Source organism: Eschrichtius robustus, chromosome 6, assembly GCF_028021215.1.
Source record: "Eschrichtius robustus isolate mEscRob2 chromosome 6, mEscRob2.pri, whole genome shotgun sequence".
NCBI lineage: Eukaryota > Metazoa > Chordata > Mammalia > Artiodactyla > Eschrichtiidae > Eschrichtius > Eschrichtius robustus.
In genome coordinates this window covers 52,664,870-52,688,593 of record NC_090829.1, presented here as the reverse complement: position 1 = coordinate 52,688,593, position 23,724 = coordinate 52,664,870, and the positions used below count along the sequence as shown (strand labels likewise).

Here is a 23,724-nt window from a genome sequence, read left to right as displayed (position 1 = left end):
ATCACAATGGAAACATGCTATAGAAAAATTTATTTCAGGTAAATAATTAAGTTAATGTGATGACAAATATCATCAGTGATGACTACTGATCTCTTAGTATATGCTAAGCACTTCAAGAAGTTATCACAGAGACTTCCCTGGTGGCGCAGTGGCTGAGAGTCCACCTGCCAATGCAGGGGACACGGGTTCGAGCCCTGGTCCGGAAGGATCCCACATGCCGCGGGGCAACTGAGCCTGTGCGCCACAGCTGCTGAGCCTGTGCTCTAGAGCCCACGAGCCACAACTACTGAGCCCGTGTGCCACAACTACTGAAGCCCACGCACCTGGAGCCCCGTGCTCTGCAACAGGAGGGGCCCCCCCCCCGCAATGAGAAGGCCGCGCACCACACCGAATAGCCCCCGCTCGCTACAACTAGAGGGAGCCCGTGCGCAGCAATGAGTACCCAATGCAGCCAAAAATTAATTAATTTAAAAAAAAATTTTTTTTTTAATTATCACATTTAATGACTGCAACAATCCTATGAGAGATATGTCATTATCTCTCCTTTGAAAGATGAGGAAAAGAGATTCATAGAATTAACAAGGAAACAAGCCTACGTTTGTTAGGGACAGTATTTGGTTTTGAATCAGGTTTGTTTGGGTCAAAGTCTCTGTTCCTAGTCATTAGCTAGAACACTTATAGTAAACCAAATGCAGCTACTAAAAGTCAATGGCACAAAGAGCATTTCCTGACCCAAGCTCAGTTTCTGTAAGACAACCAGAGACGATCTTTGAGTCTGCTTTTCAGCAGTGAGTGGGAGAGGAGCATTGCAGGCATCTGTCCTTCTCTAGATCACAGCTCACAGATCCAGCTGGCGACTTACCCAGACTGCTTTGCAGCAGCTGCCTGACCAAGTCTGAACACTGGCACCCACTATCCCCCGGATCACGCTACTCTTACTGTCCTCCTTCACCACCTCTCCCTTTATAGACATATCTGTTTAGGGTGCTTTGATAGGTCACCATTTTCCTTCTTCCTGCAACATCAGCACTCCAAGAAAACAGCTTGGAAGTCTCGTTATTCCTGTAATATATTTACTGTTGCTCCAAGGGTCACTTTCTGGTGAGATATCTGAATAAGTATTTTGAAATGCACCAGGATCTCAATGAAAACATAATTTCAGAAGCACATATCACTGTAATCCCTCCACACCTTACCTCACAGCACAGAGGCCTTGTGGCCAGGACTGGACAGCACACTGTTTACTCCTCCACTTCTAAGACCCCCTCCCTGCCTGTCCTACTAGGGAGCTAATAATATAGGGAGGTGACTAAAACAGAAATTGGAAATTCTCAGATGATTCCAAACCTATCAGTGTTTTTATCTCTGTAAAGGCTTTTCAAAATGAATCTTTCAGAAGTTCAGTGAAATATTCTGAGGCAAGGGAGGGGAGCATATATCTCAATTTCATTTTGAACTGAAGAGTGAGTTTGCTGTTCATTCTAAAAGTTACTTTCTCTAAATTGCCTAATATCTCTTCTGCTTGGCAGCCCAGCATTTACTGCATGTATTCTATACATTAAGTTTTGCAATCCTTTGTAATTCTAGAGAATAACAAAATATCAGCTTATACCACTTGGTAGCTAAATGAACAATAGGACATCTTCTCATTCTGTATTGAAAGTGAGATTAATACAGAGTTCAGAGCAATTGACTTGTCACTCATTCAGTCATTTATAGTGTACTTATTATACCTTTCATCTTTTGGAGAAGGGTAAAAATAAAAGTACCTTTACATGCAGCCCTAAAGGAAGGTATGGGGTCATTTATCATTCCGATTATGACTTTCTTAAAATGGTGCATGTGGAGGAGGGAACAAGACTGTAATCAAAAACACATACAAATGCCATAAGGACCAACACGCCCGTATCTCTTAGCATCATTAAAACTGGATGTGTAAAACATATGTGTACTCTGCTAATATGGCTTTCTGCTGGAGAAGAGATTCTGGAGAAGAACATGAGGTGGCTGGTGAAAAGATGCATATGGACCAATGTTAGAGATCCTAACCCAGAGATAGGATAAAGTTAGGTTTCTTTCTTACTGAATGGAAAGGAATTCGAGAAGCTTTTAACTTCCCAATACCTCTTATGGAGAGGAGACCCCCTTCAGCTTCATTGATTCACTTCATCATACTGATGACGATTTTTAGAAGCAACTGGGAAAACAGATACAAGAAATAAAAGTACATCTCCCTGAGGAACAGAGGTCAGAAATCATTTTTTTAAAGCCGTGATAAAGGGCTTCCACTTTCAGGAATATGGAGGAGACATGTTTTTCCCTACTCCCCACATTAAGTGAAACCTTGGACATTATGACTCTGAAAGGTGGAATGAAAGGGAAATGACCTAGAGACATGGGGACCTGAGCAATAACATGGTGATGAGTTCATTGGATTTTTTTTTTTTTTTTTTTTTGCCTCATACATTCCACACTTCTTGATGACGAAACCCGGTAACCCAGAAACACTAACATGTGCAGACAAAAAAAAAAAAAAAACCAACAAAATCCAGCTCCCTCCAGCCAAAGGACAAGGAAAAAGGCAGCCTAGCAAGACAGAAAGCTCTTAGGCAATAATCATCCTACTCCAGCCAAACACCACAGAAAAAAGATGGTGATCCAACCCCAGCCATGTCAGCAAAGCCCAAGTGAGGAGTTAGACTTCTTCCCTCACTGGGCTCTAATAAGGTGTCTCAACCTTCCCACCTGAAAAGGGTGGTGTCAAAGAAACTAAATAGGGAGCCTAGATGTTCGTCCCCACTGGGTGTGGTGTCAGAAGAGGCCTAGTAGACGGTCAGGATTTTCACCACCCACCAACAATCATGAGCCTGCCTCCTCGATGTGATGTCAGTAGAGGTCACATGGGGAGCAGTGATGAGGTACTGCTGGAGAGGTATCAGTGGAAACCTAGTGAGGAGCTTGAATGCTCATCCCAACCCAGAAGTAATGAGGAACCCCTCCCTCAAGTGTCAATGGAGGCTGAGTGTGGAATCTGAACTTCTATCCCCACCTGGCAGTAATGAGGCAATATCCCTCCCACCTCTTGCCATAGCAGTGTCAGAAAATCCAGCTAAAGCAGAAGGCTTAAATAAGATCCAGACTCTCATAACATTAATACCCCAAATGTCCAGATTTCAATCAAAGGTCACGCATCATACCAAGAAACAGGAAGATCTCAAACTGAATAATAAAAGACAATGAATTGATGCTAACACAAAGATGTTAGAGCTATTATAATTATCTGACAAAGATTTTGAGGCAGCCATCATAAAAATGTTCTAATGAGCAATTAGAAACATCTTAAAACAAATTTTAAAATATGACATCAGACTGTACTACAAAGCTATAGTAATCAAAATGGTATGGTACTGGCACAAAAATAGACACATAGATCAATGGAACAGAAAAAAGAGCCCAGAAATAAACCCACACACTTATGATCAATTAATCTATGACAAACGAGGCAAGAATATACAATGGGGAATAGAAAGTCTCTTCAGTAAGTGGCGCTGGGGGTCCCCGTGGCAGAGAGCAGGGTGAGAGGGCAACCGTGGCTTTCTCCCCAGGCCCTCCAGAGCCCCTGGCCTTGGGGCCAGCAGGTGAGCTGGGGGGTCTGGAGACAGGCTAAGGGCTGTGTCCCACGGAGCCCCGGAGCCCTCACCATGGCCACCCACCAGCTGGGCCCAGGCTTTGAGGCAGCAGTGAACCCCTCCCCCCATCCCCGCCTCTGCGACCTCATGGCAGCAACATCTCCATGGGTCGTGGTCCATGGAGGCCTCAGCAAGTGAAGGATATGCACACTGCCATTCAGGCTTGTCAGCTCCCCCATCTCAGCTGCCCTCTGCTTCCTGCATCTCTCCAGTCTCCTAAATAACCACCACCACTTGCCCTAGAAATGGAATCTGGGCTTGGACCCAGCTGATTTGATTTGAGCTTTAAGCTCCCAAGTCCTCCGGCCCATCAGCCATCCCCGAGAGACTGAGGTTGACACCCAAGGAGACACCCACTCCACATCCCTGGTACGATGTCTGAGGAGCTACTATCTGGATTTGGAGTCAAGACGACCCTCACCCTTGATTCACGTGTTCCTCGATGTGTCTGGCACAGACAGCCAGCCACTGTTCTAAAGATGACTTCCTTTTATTAATCTTCCTTTGAGAGCAAGAGGCTAATAAGAGAAGGAACTTGCAGAGCACTCTTCTAAAAAGTCAAAAAGAAACAAGAACACAGCCAGAAAAAATTGGGACTTAATAAATAACAAGCAAAGGAAATCATCAACAAACGAAAAGAGAACCTACAGAATGGGAGAAAATATTTGCAAACAATGGAACCAACAAGGGATTAATTTCCAAAATATACAGACAGCTCATACAGCTCAATATCAAAAAAACAAACAACCCAATCCAAAATTGGGCAGAAAATCTAAATAGACATTTCTCCAAAGAAGACATGCAGATGGCCAATAGGCGCATGAAATGATGCTCAACATCGCTAATTATTAGAAAATGCAAATGAAAACTGCAATGATGTACCACGTCACACCGGTCAGAATGGCCATCATCAAAAAGTCTAGAAATAATAAATGCTGGAGAGGGTGTGGAGAAATGGGAACCCTCCTACACTGTTGGTGGGAATGTAAATTGGTACAGCCACTATGGAGAACAGTATGGAGGTTCCTTAAGAAACTAAAAACAGAATTAACACATATGATCCAGCAATCCTACTCCTGAGCATATATCTGGAGAAAACCATACTTCAAAAAGACACATGCACCCCAATGTTCACTGCTGCACTATTTACAATAGCCAAGACATGGTAGTGACCCAAGTGTCCATCAACTGATGAATGGATAAAGATGTGGAAGATATATATCCATATATATATATATATATATCCACAATGGAATATCACTCAGCCATAAAAAAGAATGAAATAATGCCACTTTCAGCAGCATGGATGGACCTAGTGATTATCATAATAAGTGAAGTAAGTCAGATGGAGAAAGTCAAATATCATATTATATCTCTTATATATGGAATCTAAAACAATGATACAAATGAACTTATTTACAAGACAAATAGACTCACAGACATAGAAAACAAACGTATGGTTACTAAATGGAAAGGAGAGGGGAGGGATAAATTAGGAGTTTGGGATTAAAATATACACACTACTATATATAAAATAGATAACCAACAAGAACCTACTGTATAGCACAAGGAACTATACTCAATATCTTGTAATAAGCTATAATGGAAAAGAATCGGAAAGTTATACATATATATGTATAACTGAATCACTTTGCTTTACATCTGAAACTAACACAACATTGTAAATCAACTATATTTCAATAAAAATTTAAAAAATAATTTTTAAAAAGTGGTGCTGGGAAAACTGGAACAGCTACACGTGAAACAATGTAATTAGAACATACTCTCACACCATATAGAAAAATAAACTCAAAATAGATTAAAGACCTAAATATAAGACCGGAAAGCACAAATCTTCTAGAAGAAAACATAGGCAGAACATTCTTTGACATAAATTGTAGCAAAATTTTTTTGGATCTGTCTCCTAAGCCAAAGGAAGCAAAAGCAAAACTAAACAAATGGGACCTAATTAAACTTAAAAGCTTTTGCATAGCAAAGGAAACCATCAACAAAACAAAAAGCAACCTACTGAATGAGTGAAAAATATTTGCAAATAATATAACTAATAACAGGTTAATATCCAAAATATATAAACAGCTCATACAACTTAATATAAAAAAAAAAACCTGATTAAGAAATGGGCAGAAGACATGAATAGCCATTTTCCAAAGAAGACATACAGATGGCCAACAAGCACATGGAAAGATGCTCAACGTCTCTAATCATCAGGGAAATGCAAATCAAAATCACAGTGAGATATCACTTCACATCTGTCAGAATGTTATTTGTGTTCTTTTTGAACACAAATATGTGTTCAGTGTTGGTGAGGTGTGGAGAAAAGGGAACCCTTGTACACTGTTGGTGGGAATGTAAATTGGTGCAACCACTATGGAAAACAGTATGGAAGTTCCTCAAAAAACTAAAAGTAGGACTGCATATGATCCAGCAATTCCATACTTCTGGGTATAGATCCCAAAAAAACGAAAACACTCATTTGAAATAATACATGCATCCCAATGTTCATAGCAGCATTATTTACAATAGCCAAGATATGGAAGCAACCTAAATGCCCATCAACAGATGAATGGATAAGAAAGATATGGTGTGTGTGTGTGTATATATATATATACACACACACACACACACACACACACACACACAAACAATGGAATACCACTCAGCCATCAAAAAGAATGAAATTTTGCCATTTACAATAACATGGATGGACCTAGAGGGTATTATGCTTAGTGAAATGTCAGAGAAAGACAAATAGTCTGATATCATTTATATGTGGAATCTAAAACACAAAAAAATGAATATAACAAAAAAGAAACAAACTCACAGATACAGAAAACATACTAGAGGGAAGGGGGGAGGGGCAGATAGAGGTAGGGGATTAAGAGGTACAAACTACTACGTATAAAATAAGCTATAATGATATATTGTACAGCACAGGGAATATAGCTAATAGTTTATACTACAAATGAAGTATAATCCATAAAAATTTCAAATCACTACATTGTATACCTGAGACTAATATAATATTGTAAATCAACTATACCTCAATAAAAAAATAGAGAATCTCAGCAAAGAAATAGAAGACTTAAGAAGAACCAAATAGAAATTTTAGAACTGCAAAATACAATAACCAAAATAAGAAAGTCAATGGAAGGGCTCAACATCAGAATGAAGGGGAAAGAGGAAAGAATCAATGAACTGAAGATAAGACAGTATAAATTATCCAATTGGAACAACACAGAAAATAGACTGAAAAAAAAAAAATGAAAAGATCCTCGAGGAGCTGTGAGTATAAAACAAAAAATCTAATATTCATGTTAACAGAATCCCAGAAGGACAGGAGAAAATGGACAGGAATGAAAAAGTACCCAAAGAAATAATAGCTGAAAACCTCCATAATTTGGCAAAAGACAGAAAACTATAGATTCAAGAATTTGAGGGGCTTCCCTGGTGGCACAGTGGTTAAGAATCCGCCTGCCAATGGAGGGGACACGGGTTCAAGCCCTGGTCTGGGAAGATCCCACATGTCGCAGAGCAACTAAGCCCATGCACCACAACTACTGAGCCTGCGCTCTAGAGCCCGCGAGCCACAACTACTGAAGCCCGTGTGCCTACAGCCCATGCTCCGCAACAAGAGAAGCCACTGCAATGAGAAGCCTGCGCACTGCAACAGAGAGGAGCCCCCGCTCACCACAACTAGAGAAAGCCCGTGAGCAGCAAGGAAGACTCAACACAGCCAAAAATAAATTAATTAATTAATTTAAAAAAAAAAAAAGGATTTGAGTGAATCCCAAACTGGATAAACTCAAATTCACACCAGGATGCAGCATAGTCTAACTTCTAAACCTTAAAGACAAAGAAAGATCTTGAAAGCAGCAAAAAAAGAAATGATTCACTAACTATAGGGGAAAAACAATTCGAATGACAGTGGATTTTTCAGTAAAACATATGGGGGCCAAAAATAAGTGGCACATTTTTCAAATACTGAAAGAAAAGAATTGTCAACACAGAATGCTATACTGAACAAAAATATCTTTCAGGAATGAAGAGAAAATCAAGACATTCTTAGATGAAGGAAAACTAAGAGAATGTGTCATCAGATAACTTACCCTAAAAAATGGCTGAAGGAAGTTCTCTAAATAGAAAGGAAACAATAAAAGAAAGAACTGTAAAATATCAAGAAAAATGAAAGAACACAGCAAGCAGAAGTATGAGTAAAAACAATAGACTGTCCTCTTCATTATGTTTGACGGTGCAAGCAAAAATAATAACACAGTGTAATGTGATTCTAAATATACGTGGAGTTCTGTTTTTCAGTTCCACATATAAGGAGCTTGGAATTCACCACTCCATCCTAAAAACAAGTAAAAAGCTGAACAGACTGAAAAAATCAATAACCCTTCTTGGGCAAATAAGAGAGTGGACAAGACAGGACAAATCACTGCTCCCAAGAAGGGAGAGACTAACATGTGAATGCAGGGAGATGTGGCTTTCTGGAGCAGAGACTTGTGAGCAGTAACTGCCATGGGAACCAGTACTGGGGTTGGAAAGCTGGAATTATAACTGACAAATTGCTGTGCCAACAACAATCAGTATTAAAAACTCTAGGGGGACTCAGTCATAGAGGGAGTCACACAATATTATGAGATTTACCTCCAGGAGCTCAACCAGGTTCTCACTGTAAATATCAGAGAAAAATCCCCTTGGGCCTCTGGGAGGAGGAGGGGAAAAGGAACCACTCTGAAATATGCCAGAGCACTCTTGTCTTCTTAGCAAGTCTTGCCCTCAGAGGAAATTAGTTAAACAGAGCCTCATCTTCTGGGATATTATCAGGGCCTAACTTACCTGGGGAAGGAAAAGACCCAACTCCAGCCCACACTAGCCATCCTGTCCCACCTAAGGGGGGAGAAAAAAACTGAGGAACACTTGTGAAGTTCACAGTCCAGAAGCATGGGCTCACTAAAAGACTAAAACCTAATCATAGGACTATAGAATGCTTCCCCTCCCCTTACAGCTGAGGACCACATTACTAAAAGGTCTATTTATAGCAGTTTCTTTTACCCAGTACATCATGTCCAGCTATCAAGAAAAAAATTACAATGCATACCAAAAGGCCAAAAACACAATTTGAAGAGACAAAGCAATCATCAGAAGCAGATATGGCAGAGATGTTGTAATTAACAGACTAGAAATTTAACACAACAATGATTAATACAGTAAGGACTCTAATGGATAAAGTAGACAGCATGCAAGAAAAGATCTGTAATAATAATAGCAACAATATATTCAATTACATATGCTTATATATATGTTTTAAGTGTGTGTGTTTTATAATACATATATATGTACATATATAATATATGTTATACATATATGTATATATAATACAAATGCTTGTTTGCTTATATATAAATAAAATGAATGACAGCAATGATACAAGGGACTAGAGAAAGGAATTAGGATTATTTTATTATTATACAGTACTGACACTACCTGTGTAGTGGTATAGTGTTGTTTGAGAGTAGACTTAGATTAGTTGTGAATGCATATTGCAAACTCTAGGTCAACCACTAAAAAAGTCAAAAAAAAAAAAGAAGTGTAACTAATATACTAAGAAAGGAGAAAAAATAAATGAAGGAAGGTAAAGAGACATTTAAAAAGGCAAGGTTTCTTAACTTCAATAGAACCTAAAACAAAGACACCAGTAGACTGAAAATATCTGTATATCCTAGAACAACTACTAAATATGTTATACAAAAAATAGACTAAAAACACTCTAAATATATTAAAATGAAATTATAAAAAATGTTCAAGTATCCATAGGAAGGTAAGGGAAAAAAAAGAGAAGCAAAAACCAAAGAGAACAAAAAGAAAGCAAAAAATAAAATGACAAACTAAGTCCTAACATACCAACAATTATATTAAATGTAAATGGTCTAAATACAAGAATTAAAAGACACAAACTGGCAAAATTGATTTAAAATTATAATCCAACTATATGCTGTCTACAAATTCACTTCAAATATCATGACATAGGCAGGCTAAAAATCAAAGGTAAAAAGATATACCATACAAATATTAATATAAGGAAAGCAGTAGTGGCTATATCAATATCAGACAAAGTAGACTTCAGAGAAAAGAAAGTGATCAGAGACAGAGAGGACATTACAGAGAGAAACATTATGTAATAATAAAAGAATCAGTCCACCAAGAAGACATAGCAATCCTAAATGTGTATGCACCAAACAACAGGGCTGCAAAATATATGAAACAAAAACTCAAGGGACTAAAAGGAAAAATAGACACATCCACAATTATAGTTGGAGATTTCAAACCCTCTCTCTCAACAGTTGATAGAACAAGTAAACAGAAAAATCAGCAAGGATATAGAACTCAATAACACCATCAACCAATGGGATCTAACCAACATTTATAAAATAATCCATCCACTAACAGCAGAATACACATCTTTTCAAGTGTCCACAGAACATATACCAAAATAGACCATATCCTGGGCCATAAATAAACTTTGACAGATTTTTAAAAACTGAAATACTAAGGAAGGTTTTCTTCAACTGCAGCAGAATCAAACTAGAGATCAATAATAAAAAGATAACAGGAAATGTTCTAAATACTTGAATAGTCCATGGAACAAAAAAGAAGTATCAAGGAAAGTGAAAAAATACACTGAATTGAATGAAAATTAAAATATAACATATAAATATTTGTGGGATACAGCTAAAACAGCACTGAAAGAGAAATTTAGAACACCAAATGCATACATTATAAAAGAGGAAAAAAATCTCAAATCAATAATTGAAGCCTTGACTCAAAAACCTAGTAAAAGAAGAGCAAAATAAACCCAAAACAGAAATATAAAAGGAAATAATAAAGGTAAGGCTAGAAACCAATGAAATGGAAAACAGAAAAATAGAGAAAACCAATGAAACAAAGAGCTGGTTCTTTGAACAGATCAATAAAATTTACAAACCTCTTGTAAGACTAATGAAGGAAAAAAGAGAGAAGACAAAATCATCCATATCAGGAATGAAATAGGATATCACTATAGACCCTGCAGACATCAAAATTATAATAAGGGACTACTACAACCAACTCTACACATAAAAATTTAACAATGTAGATGAAATGTACCTATTTCTCAAGAAACACAAAGTACCATAACTCACCCAATATGAAATAAGTTGAATCACTCTGTAACTATTAATGACATTTAATTCATAATTTTAAACTCCCCCAAAAGAAATCTTTAAGCCCAGCTGGTTTGACACCAGTTCTACACAATCTCTTTCAGAAAGTATAAGAGAAGGAAGCACTCTCCAATTCATGCTCTAAAGTTAGTATTACCTGATACCAAACAGACAAAAACAGTACCAAAAAAAAAAAAAAACCAAAACCAAAGAAAAAAAAAAAAACCCCAAAACCCTGAAAACTAATATCTCTTATGAATATACTTGCAAAAATCTTTTTTAAAATTTTTACAATGTTATTAGCAAATAGAATTCAGCAATATATTAAAAGAATTATATGCAATAACCAAGTGAGGTTCATTCCAGAGATGCAAACAAGGCTATTTGAATATTTAAAATTCAATGTAATCTACCATATCAACAAAATACAGAAAAAAAAATCACATAATCATATCAATTGATGCATTAAAAAATTGACAAAACTTAACACCCATTCATGATAAAAACTCTCAGACAACTACAAATAGAAGAGGATCTCCTCAAATTGTTAAATAGCATCTACAAAAATCCTAGAACTAACATACTTAATTGTGAAAGACTGAATGCTTTCTCCCTAAAATCAGGAACAAGACAAGGATGTCTGCTCTCAGCACTCTTATTCAACATTGTGCTAGAAATTCCAACTATTGCAGAAAGGCAAGAGAAAGGAAGAAAAGGCATATAGATCAGGAAGGAAAAAATAAAACTTCGTCAATAATGTAAGTATTATTGTCAACACAGAAAAACAAAAAAAAAAAGTAAACCAAAAAAAAAAATTCTTAAAATAAGTGAGTTCATTAAGGTTACAAGGTAAACATACAAAACTCAATTGTATTTCAATATACTAGCAATAATCAGGGAGAGTAAAATGTTAAATATAGTACCATATACAAATTTCAGAAAAAGTGAAATGCTTTGGTGTAATTCTAACAAAACATACACAGGACTTGTATACTGAAAACTACGAAACTGTAACGAAAGAAAGCAAAGATCTAAATAAATGGAGAGCCATGCTGTGTTCATGGATTGGAAGACTCAACATAGTATAGACATCAATCTCTCAAAATTGATGGTTTAATGCAATTCCTATTAAAATCTCTGCAAGAATTTTCATAAAGACAAGACTATTTTAAAATTTATGGAAAGCCACAGTAAACAGAATAGCTAAGACACTTTAGAAAAAGAGTGAACTGGAAGGAATCAGTCTACTGGATTTCAAAACTTCTTATATAGCTACAGTAATCAAGACTCTGTGGTATTAGTGGAATGATAGACACAAAGATCAATGAAACAAAATTGAAAACCGTAAGTAAATTCACATAAATATGCTCAATTGATTTTTTTATAAAGGCACAAAAGCAATTCAATAAAGCAAAAGATAGGCTTTTCAATAAATGGTGCAAGAGTATTTGTACATCCATAGGTAAAAACAAACCAAAAAACAAACAAAAAACTTGACCTAAGTCTGACACTTGATACAAAAATTGACTCAAAATGTAAAACTTTTAGGAAAAAACATAGGAGAAAACCTTTGGAATCTTAGTCTATGCAAAGCATTCTTAGACTTGACACCAAAAGTATGATCCATAAAAATCTAATTGATAAATTAGACTTCATCAAAATTGAGAACTTTTGCTCTGTGAAAGATTCTGTTTAAAAGGATGAAAAGACAAGTTACAGAATGACAGAAAATATTTGCAAACCACATGCCCAAAAAAAGACAAGTATTTCGATTTATAAAGAACTCTCAAAATTCAACAGTAAAAAATTAAAAAGTTAATTCAATTTGAAAGTGGGGAAAAGACATGAACAGACATTTCACCAAAGAGAATGTCAAATAAGCACATTAAAACATATTCAATATCATTAGCTATTAGGGAAATGCAAATTAAAACCGCAATGCAATAAATCACTCCACACCTATCAAAATGGCTAAAATAAAAATTAGTCGCAGCACTAAATGCTGGTGTCAATGCAGAGAAATTGGGTAACTCATACATTGCTGGTGGGAATGTAAAACAATACAGCCACTGAGGGAAACAATATGACAGTTTCTTTAAAAAACTAATTATGCAACTAACAAATGACTTAGCAATTATACTCCTAGGCATTTATTTATTCCAGGGAAATGAAGTCTAATGTTCACACAAAAACCTTTAAACAAATGTTCATAGCAACTTAATTTATAATAGCCAAAAATTGGAAGTAATCTAGATATCCTTCAAAGAGTGAATCATTAAACTGTGGTGCATCCATACCAGGGAATACCACTCAGCAAAAAAGAAACAAACTGTTGATACACACAACAAACTGAATAAATCCCCAGAGACTAATGGAGTTATATACTATATGATTCCACTTATATAACCTTATTAAAATGAAAAAATTATAGAAATGGACAAGATTAGTGGTTGCCAGGGGTTAAGGAGGTGGAGCCAGGAGGAAAGTGGGTGTGGCTATAAAAGGGCAACACAAGAGATCTTGTGGTGATGGAACTGTTCTATATCTTGACTGTATCAGTGTCAATATCCTGGCTGTAATATTCTACCAAAGTTTTGCAAGATGTTACCATTGGGGCAAACTGATAAAGAATACACAGATTCTTCCTGTATTACTTCTTACTGATGCATGTGAATCTGCAATTATCTCAAGATAAAAAGTTTAAAATATATATACTCAAACCTTCAAATAAATTATGCCATTAAATATGGAAAAATAAAATTTTATTTTATTTTTTAAAATATTTATTTATTTGGCTGTGTTGTTTCTTCGTTGCGGCATGCAGGATCTTCATTGCAGCACATGGGATCTTTCGTTGCGGCGCTCGTTGGGTGATGCGGGCTCTTCACTGCGGCGCACAGGCTTCTCTCTAGTTGTGGCATGCGGGTTTTCTCTTCTTTAGTTGTGGCGCGGGCTCCAGAGCACGTGGTCTCTGTAGTTTGCAGCACACGGGCTCTCTAGTTGAGGCTCGAGAGCTCAGTAGTTGTGGCGCACAGGCTTAGTTGCCCCGCGGCAAGTGGGATCTTAGTTCCCCCACCAGGGATCGAACCTGCGTCCCCTGCATTGGAAGACGGATTCTTTGCCACTGAAACACCAGGGAAGTCCCAAAAACTAAAATTTTAAAAAGCCATGATACATTGTTTCGTGAACGAAGTGATAGCAAGGTTTCATAATTGCGCTTTAACTGTATACTAAACATAATTTCTTTAAAGTGCTATCATTATGGGAATTTTCAATTAGGACTTGGTAATACAGTTTAGCAGGAAGTTTTTTGCACATTTTGTAACATATCACAGGTAGATGACTTAGATTTCCACATTGTACTTTTATGACTAAAATACCAACTAACATACAAAATTCACTAAATTTAAATGGAGAAATATGAGGCTTGTTTGTCTGTTTGAATGCTAGCCAAAAGCTAAAGGAAACTGCTATATTATGAATAGCAGAAACAACTCCGTTTCAGAAACTAAGTTTATTTTAGAAATTAATTTCAAGCCTGTTTAAAAACAATTGTCATTCTAATAAGAATTAAAATTCAAACCATTTTGGATGATAAATATTTAAAAGCATTTGGTCTGGAAACTAAACTGGAACAGAGCAAGGAAACTAATGTTAACAAATCCACTGTGGTCCACACTGCTAACCGCTGGAAAAACATCCTCGTTCTGTAACCACCACTACAGTCATAGAAACATGATATTTATTCCTGAGGATCCAATTCTTATTTCATCTATCTTTTGTCTTCTTAAAAGACATCTTTAAAAGCTTTATTTAAAAAAAAAATCCTGGGCTTCCCTGGTGGCGCAGTGGTTGAGAATCTGCCTGCCAATGCAGGGGACAAGGGTTCGAGCCCTGGTCTGGGAAGATCTCACATGCCGCGGAGCAACTGGGCCCGTGAGCCACAATTACTGAGCCTGCGCATCTGGAGCCTGTGCTCCGCAACAAGAGAGGCCGCGATAGTGAGAGGCCCGCGCACCGCGATGAAGAGTGGTCCCCGCTTGCCACAACTAGAGAAAGCCCTCGCACAGAAACGAAGACCCAACACAGCCATTAATTAATTAATTAATTTTTTTAAAAAAATCCTTCCCTTTTTTAAAAATATTTAAATAAAAAAAAAAAATCCTCACCCAATTCCTGACGCATGAACATGTACAAACATACCTAATCTTCTCTCCTAAATCCAGACTACATGAAATCCAATAGGAAGTCCCATTTCAAGCCCAATGTCTTCCTTCTCTGCATAATTTACCCATGCGTTTATGTTTGAGATCAACCTCCTCTAATTGCCATTATTGGAAAGAAACTACACTGTTTCCCAAGGTGTATACTAAGCCTGTGCAGGGGGCACCAACAAAGTAGGGAGCATCAACCGACAGGAAAAGTGAAAGGTAGAAATCATCAAAGTTATGTATGAGGGGAAAATTAGAACTTAATTGAGCTATATGGCTTAGTACCGATCTCCTCAACTTACATTGGGGTTTCATTTCAATAAACCCATCATAAATTTAAAATACCGTAAGTTGGAAATTATTTAATACACCTAACCTTCTGGACATCATAGCTTAGCCTAGCCTACCTTAAATGTGCTCAGAACACTTAAATTAGCCTACAGTTGGGCAAGATCATCTAACACAAAGCCTATTTTATAATAAGTATTGAGTAGCTCATGTAATTTACGGTACTGAATACTGTACTGAAAGTGAAAACTAGGATGGTTGTACGGGGACAGGATGGTTATAAGTGCATGGGTTGTTTACCCTCGGGTCACGTGGCTGACGGGGAGCTGCAGCTCACTGCGGCTGCCCAGCATCACAGGAGTATCAGACCCCATACTGCTAGCCCAGGAAAAGACCAAAATTCAAAATACAGTCCCTACTGAATGCATAATGTTTTTGCGCCATCATAAAGTCGAAAAATTATGAGTCGAACCATCATAAGTCAGGGACTGTCTATAGCTGTATTAATTTGCTAAGACTGCTGTAACAAAGTACCACAAACTGAGTGGCTTGAACAATAGAAGTTTATCATCACAGTTCTGGAGGTTGATTGTCCAAATTCAAAGTGTCAGCAGGGTTGGTACCTTCTGAGGGCTGTGAGGAAGAATCAGTTCCATGCCTCTCCCCTCGTTTCTGGTGGTTTGCTGGCAATCTTTATCATACCTTGGCTGTAGGAGCATCACCTCAACCACTGCCTTCATCTTCATAAGTTAGTCTCCCTGTGTGAGTGACTGTGTCCCAATATCCTGTTATCTAGTCATTTGGGGTTAAGGCCCACCCTAAAGACCTCATTTTAACTTGATGGCCTCTATAAAAACCCTATCTCCAAATAAAGGTACATCCTGAAATACTGGGGGTTAAGACCTCAACATAGGAATTTTGAGGGAACGAAATTCAACTCATCCCAGCAGTGCTTCATTTTAAATGACTCTGGGAGGGAAAGGGCCACCCAGATCTTCACAGTGACTCTCCCTCCCCTCACCACATCTGAATGACTCCCCTTCCAAAGCTCTATTAGGCCATGGCTGCGTGTCCCTTTCTGTTATCATCTCTCATCAGCTTTGCTTGTGTTGAGCTTCTTATCATTTTTTTTCCTTAGTTTGTCCCCATTTCTAACTCTCTATGTTCTAAAACTCAGTTTCTCCCCCAGCAACGCCCTTGGTCTCATGGCCAGCCTTTGCATAAGAAATGGAAACTGGTCTATTGTTTTCACCTCTGGCTCACATGCCTTCAATTACCAAATGAAAATAGGTTGGATCTGTGTGCAAATGAAGTCACAGTCAGCCCCACAAAATGAGAGTGAGTAGCAATCCTCCTTCACAAGAAAGCTCTCAAGTGAACAGAGGGTCTCCTGACCTCAGGGCATCCCCATACTTCCCACCTACACATAAGATACAAACCAATTTTATAGTAAAAGATTATTGGAGAGAATATTCAAGTACTTTTTATCACGCCTATACTGAAAGTGACTATGAAGTGGTTCTATGTGGGAAAACATTTTAATCTGTAAAAATGTTGCATTTTATCCTGGGATCTAGTAGAAAAATCTTAAGTTTCGATATGCTAAAAAAATCATTAACTGAGAAAACGAATTATCTGATGATTGAATAATCTGAAGCAGTTAATAGGGTAAGAAAGAAAGTGTGCTATAAACTACCTTCTAGTGTTAAGTTAATCCGTAATAGGGGTCCTTTGGATGCAAGATAAAATATTGATACGTCTGGAGAAAAAGATATAGGTTTTATAGATATGATCATTTTATAAGTAAAATAGAACGAAGTACTGAGAACCCTAGTATCCATGGGTGTTTATATCAACCAGTTCGATACCTTTCATTATATACAAAACTACAGCAACAGAAGTGGTTGGATCCCTCTCATTTCCATAGTGCTTCTCCAATGTGGTACAAGGCAAATTACAATGTGTCCTTCTTCCACTGGGCACATTTCTGTAGAGTGAATCCAGGCCAAACTAAACATCATTAAAGTAATACCTTAAAGTTGGAATGGATGTTAAAAGCTTCTTTAATCCAACCCCCGGCTCACACATGACCCAAATAATTCATACCTGCCAAAAAAGTCTTCTAATGTTTGATTTCCAATCTCTGGTGATGAGGGTCACTATACCTTACCCTAAAACCCCTTCCATTTTTTATACAGTTGTGAAAATATTAATATAATATCTACTTTTTTACTCATTTAACTACTCATTCAGCTGTTTATCACTTCAACAAATATTTATTGAGAACCTATTATGAAACCAACAGGCACTACACAATGTGCTATTATAATCTTTGTGGAGGACTCAGACATTTATGAAGCGCTTTCCACAAACATCAAGCCATTTAATCCTCACAAAAACCCTGTAAATAGACTCTGATTATTAATTTGTTATTTACACTATAGATGAGAAAATTAAAGTTCAGAATTTAAGTCACATCACCAGTGAAAGAACTGAGAATCAAACTCGTAATTCTAGATAGTACTCTTTCAAATGTATAAACTAACACAAAACAAATTCATCACCCCTTCACATAACAATGCTGATATACCTAAAGATATCACAGATTCCTGTTATGTTTTCTCTTCTCCCCAGTAAACACCTCCAGATCCTCCAACGTTTCATCATACAATTTGGATTTAAGACCCTGGACATACCCAGAACCAAGCATGATAGCCCAGATGAGACAGGACCTGACCAGAAAAGGGAAAAAACTATTGCCCACTTTGAGACACATTTTAAATATTGTAGTCTATAATCAGATCAGTTTTGGGTAACCAGGGAATACTGTTGATTTACATTGAATTTGCAGCTAATATGTACTATCAGAAACTCATATCTTCCCACTCCTTTCTCTGCCCCCTCTTAATTTTGTCTGTTATATAGTGGAATTCTGAGACGTAATCACAAGACTTTAAAGTATGTCAAACACTTACACTTAGCACAGTTACTGAGGCAGCAACCTCCACAGAGTGGAGGTCAAAAACACAAGGACTATTAGATAAAGTTGTTTAGCTTTTAATTTTATTTCACTTTTATAGGTATGTTTTATTTATTTGTGTTTTTTTCTATTTACTGGGCATACACTTCCAGATTCAAGTATTAATACTACCACTAAATAATAGCAATTCAAACCTATGCAAATACTTCACATAAATTGTTTAATTTAATCTCATTAGGACCCTGTGAAGCAACTGACGATGAAGAAACTTGGGTTCCAAGGAATTAAATAAGTTTGCCCAAAAGTCACCAAGAACATGCTGGAGCTGGGATTCCAACCCAGATGTATCTGACTTTGACCCAGCAGGCTGTCTCTCTGCCATGACCACCTTTTTGTTCTGAATAACTGAAAGCGTCATTTTTTGTTTGTCTTTCTTAGGACTGTTTAACTGCCAAAATGCTTTTCACGTGGTAAACTACAAAATAGTGGGTTGTTTTTTCTTTTCCATTAGGAGTTTTCATCATTCTGACTTTTAGCCTAGTACTAGGCTATTATTATAGGTCCATTTTTTTTAACGCATTCCTGATTATGTGACCTTTTTCTACCTCTTACATTTGTCACTAATCAAACTCATCCTTTTTCCCTAAAACTGTTCATTGAATTTTATTCCTTACCTCATTAAGATACCATCAATGTCTCAAATGAGAAACTTCACAGTCATTACTAATTCTGCTTGCCTTCTAACCCCAACACAGAATTTTTCATCAAGACTATAGTTCTTACTTCCCAAACGTCTCTTAAATCCTTGATGCAGGCCCCAATAGTATTTTTCATGTCATATTGCACTGGGCCCTAATTGATCCACCTGCTTCTAGTCTCCCTGGCTGCATTCCACCCCACGCAATGCACCAGATTTATCTTCCTAACCACACAGCTAAGTATTTTTCAACTTTTTATAAGCTGACCCCAATCTATATTTCTTGCTGTGTATATCTCTACTCTCTGTCCCCCCATGCCCACATCTATGCTATGTGACCCACCCCTACCAAATAGCCCATGTTCTTTCACAACCTTGCTTTTATGGATGCCATTTCCTCTGTCTGGAATGAGTTTCTTGTCCTGGCAAACACCCAGCTCCTATCACCTCCAATACACTTCCACATTCCTTCAGATAGAACTCACTGTTCTGACATTTTTGCTAACAGAACTTTTTGTACATAATTCTTATATAAACAATCATGCTTTGTTGCAATCATGTTTTCATTAACTGCCTCTCCTATGTGAATATGAGTTCCTCATAAACAACCATCTCGATATTTTTGCTTATCACCTTAGTACAGTGCCAAATATTGTACATAGTAGATGTTTAATAAATATTTGCATGAAAGAATGAAAGTACTTCCTTTGAGATCTGAGCTGACTAGAAATGTTCCTGTAATACATATTGGTCTATTTAGTTACCTCCACATTTCTTCCTAATTGGTATTATTTGTTTTTGTACTGTTAGAATTTCAACTTTGAAATCTCCTGTACTTCTCAGGCTGTCTTCTCTTTTACGGTTTCAAAGTCATCTTTGTTCTGAACTTTTGACTCCACAGTAAGTCATGACAGACCGACTTCTGTGCATAAGAATTTAAAAATCCTCAGAAATAGTCGACAACAATTTCCTAACTCTTTGATGAGGATTATGATTGACAACCATATGATAGGTGAGAATCTGCCCTTTTACTGAGACCTTCAGTTCCCCTCAATCATCTGGAATCCCTAAATTCTCTACAAACTCATTTGGTCTGATATCCACATCTCAGTAATGCCAAGTCAGCATTGGCGCACAGATAGACAAGAAAATGTTATCTGCCCATTTTGCAAATGGGAAAATTAGACCCAGAATTACCAAGGAGACTATCTGATATAGTTAAGCAAGTAGACCCTACACTAAAAAGAAGGTCTAATAAGGCCTCTGCTCCAAAAACTGGCTCATTTCCTTCCTTGCATGCTTGCATATTTCTTTGTGTTTTATTTCCCTAAGGGCTTTATAGAAATTTCTATCATTTGCAATCTGTTCTTCTTAGTTATATGAATCTATTTTCTCTTCAACCAGCATTTTTCTTTCCTTGACTTAAAAAAAGAAAATAAAGAACCAGCTTTACTAAAAACATGTTGCAGCTCTCCTACACTTCAGTAAGTACAGAAGCTAAAATTGACTTACTTTACTGCATGTTCTGTCATTCATCTAATGGTATAATCTAAGAGAATAACCTCTGGTTTGAAAATTGTAAGGGCACATCTTAAGACTGGACAAACTTAAATCTGACGTGAGTACAAACCATGGAATTTTTTGGCTTGGTATGTCCTTGGAAATTATCCGGGCTAACCCTTTCTTCACTAAAGGCTGGTGAAAACTGAAGCTCAGAAAGGCCAAGTGACTTTTCTGGTGTCACAGATCAAGATTACAAGCCAGTCCAAGAGCAGAACTCAACACTCCTGACTCCTTTCCCAGTGCCCTTTCTACTTTTGGCTGTTTCAAGTATGGGGACCACACCCTGTTATTACCTTGCCTAGACTCAAAGCTAAACAATGGTAATAGAATGATGGGATATGAAAGTGATTAATCTTTAAGAGAAAAGAAAGCCTTCTGATATGCTTCATACCAGTCATCACTTTGAGTATGGAAAAACACATTGGTTTCTGAACACACTGATGTCTTCAGCTCTATCATCAGAGAGTAGGATTGTTGAGGGTCTACCATATCCTAGTTATTGGGAATAGTGAACACCACGGACCTAGCTGCCTGCCTTATGGAGCAAGCCCAGACAGGAAGATAGATATTATATAAAACATTACAAACAATTAAGTAAAAACTTACAATATGCAAAGAGATGAATCAGCTGCTGTGGGAATATGTTACTGAGAGCCCCAACCTGGTCTGCGTTATCAAGAAGTTATGTCCCTGAGGCACTGATGCTGAACCTGAAATCCAGAGGATATGTAAGGGTTCCAATGGGAGTATTCCATCAGAGGGCATAGAATTAGGAAGATCAAGGGTGCAGAGAATGCTGCACGGTTGTGTTTAGAAAACTGAGAGATGTACCACAGGGCTAAGGCAAATGTAGTGACAGGAGACAGAATTAGAGACAGAAGTCTAACCAGATCACCCAGAGCTGTGTAGATCATGTTAAGGGCTTGGGAATCCATTTAGGCATTTTAAGCAGGGGAAAATGTGACCAGATATATATTTTAAAAAGATCATTCCAGTATTATTAGGAGAATGGGTTAAAAGGATAGCATGTAGACAGACCAGGTAGGAGGTGAACACCTAGGCCAGGTGAGACATGTACATAGTCTGTACTCTAGACCTCCCAGTTTAATTCAGCAGTACTCTATTCCAATGACATAGCTTGTGTTTCTTCTTCGTCTTTTTTAATGAAAGGCAAACCAGTTAGTCAACACTGCTCTTAATAAACACAATTTTTAAAAAAGATAGCAGCCACCTAACATATTTTAAAACAATTATTTTTCTGTATCACTGAAGGAAGCTTTTTTTGTTGCATTAGGGTTGTAATTGTAACTGTATTTGGACTAACTGCAAACATTATCATTGTAAAGAGCTTTGATTTAAACCATACATTTTCAGTGCAAATAACATGAGTGAGTAATCAACTCTATCAACGTAACAGTAAAGTGCCATCCTTCGTGTTTATTTTGATTGTGCTCTATGTTAATTTTTTACTTATGGTTTTGGTATAAGTTGGATAGTATAAATGGAAGGAATACATAGAATAATGCATTGACTTCATGACAGGATCCGAAAATATCTGTCAAATCATTTTGATGATTGCTGCAATAATCAGATATCATAAACAACATGTACTTTTGGAAAAATTTACCTGAAGTAATTTTAGGTTTTCAAAAAGAATTATTTTCTTTAATTGTTTTATATAATTGTTTTCTATAACAATTTCTATAATTGTTAAATAAATTATCTTATTTTCTTAAGGAAACCAATGGACAGTTTTCATCACCTTGTGTGATATAAGACCTAACTATAACATATAAATGAGTGCTACCATTTATTACTCTCTTTTTGACAATCTGAATTATCTTTTGGATATTACTCTGAATGATCAATCAAGTGATTTAAAAGTAGAGCTCAAAATTGGAAAATTGAACTTGTAAAGTGCTTTTATCTTAAGGAGACGATATGTTAATATACCTTGAAGTGTAAGTGCTCTAGCTTTGAGCTAACTTTACGACAACAGGTTCTTCAGTGAGTGATTTTAGACTAATACAATATGCAGGTCTCGGGAATCAGGGTTAAGTATGAATTGTTTTTCATCATGAAAGCCCAACTCAGCATATATGTAAACTGTTTTACTCTGGCAAATAGTATAATACATTCAACCAACTGTCACTGAATAATGATAAGTTTTCTTTGGAGGAAGACAAATAATTTATTTCTAAGAACTATTGTTTTGTATATCGTTATTTTATCTTATTTTATTTCAACTTTTGATTTAAAAGAGAAATGGCTCTTGCTAAGACAATGTGGAATATTCATTTTTCTCCCAAGTTGGCCAGGGGTATACCAATGCTAGAATCTCTGGTTTTGAGGGGAGTAGATTTTGTTTCATTATTCTTTTAGAAAACTGAATAATTTTCCACCATTTATTCCTTTTTGAAATCCCTGGTTTTACTGACCAGTAAAGACAGCAGGTGATGATAATCCCCAGTCCCATCCCCAATATGTAGGACTGCGTGGTAAAGCAAATTCCTGCATGTCTGCTTCAGGCTCCTAAAACAAAGGACCCTGAAATTAAAACAAAAAGGGGGCTTTTATATTTAATTGTATCTGTCTCTGCCAGTTCTGTTCCAACATGGACCTGTATGTGCCGTTTACTTTTAAATTCCTCACCATTTTCCTAAGTACACAAAACCTGGGGAAACAATAACGAATCTTGCCGTATCTGTTTATTTCTTCTAGGTTGGACAAATCGAAGACTTTCTATACCAACTAGAGGATAGCTTCTTAAAAACTAAAAAACAGAGAGCTGCTCGAAGGCAAAAAAGAAAAATGAAGCGGCTTCAAACTGTGCAGCAAAGCTAGTCACTGGGGAGCAGGCGACACCACCGAGACGTTCCAGAGAAAGGGCCAATGGCATCCCGCCAGCCTGACTGTGACAGCCCAGCAACAAAGGCCTAGCGCCAGAAGAATGAGGTGGTGCTCCTCTTGGCAAAGACGGTCTACACTTCGTTAATCTCAACTGGCAGCAATAAATGTTCTCAGCAAGTTTGACCTGACTCTTGCTCAAATTCGTCTTACTTATTTCAAT

General features: G+C 37.2%; 1 protein-coding gene across 1 annotated transcript in view; it reads left to right on the top strand.

Annotated features, from left to right (window-relative positions):
* Positions 1–23,498, top strand: part of SPATA16 (spermatogenesis associated 16) — a 228,246-nt gene extending 204,748 nt beyond the window's left edge. Inside the window, exon 10 of the mRNA XM_068547418.1 lies at positions 23,376–23,498. Within this exon, the coding sequence (XP_068403519.1) occupies positions 23,376–23,498 (123 nt within the window). The remainder of the gene's footprint in view (positions 1–23,375) is intronic.
* The last annotated feature ends 226 nt before the right edge of the window (positions 23,499–23,724 follow it).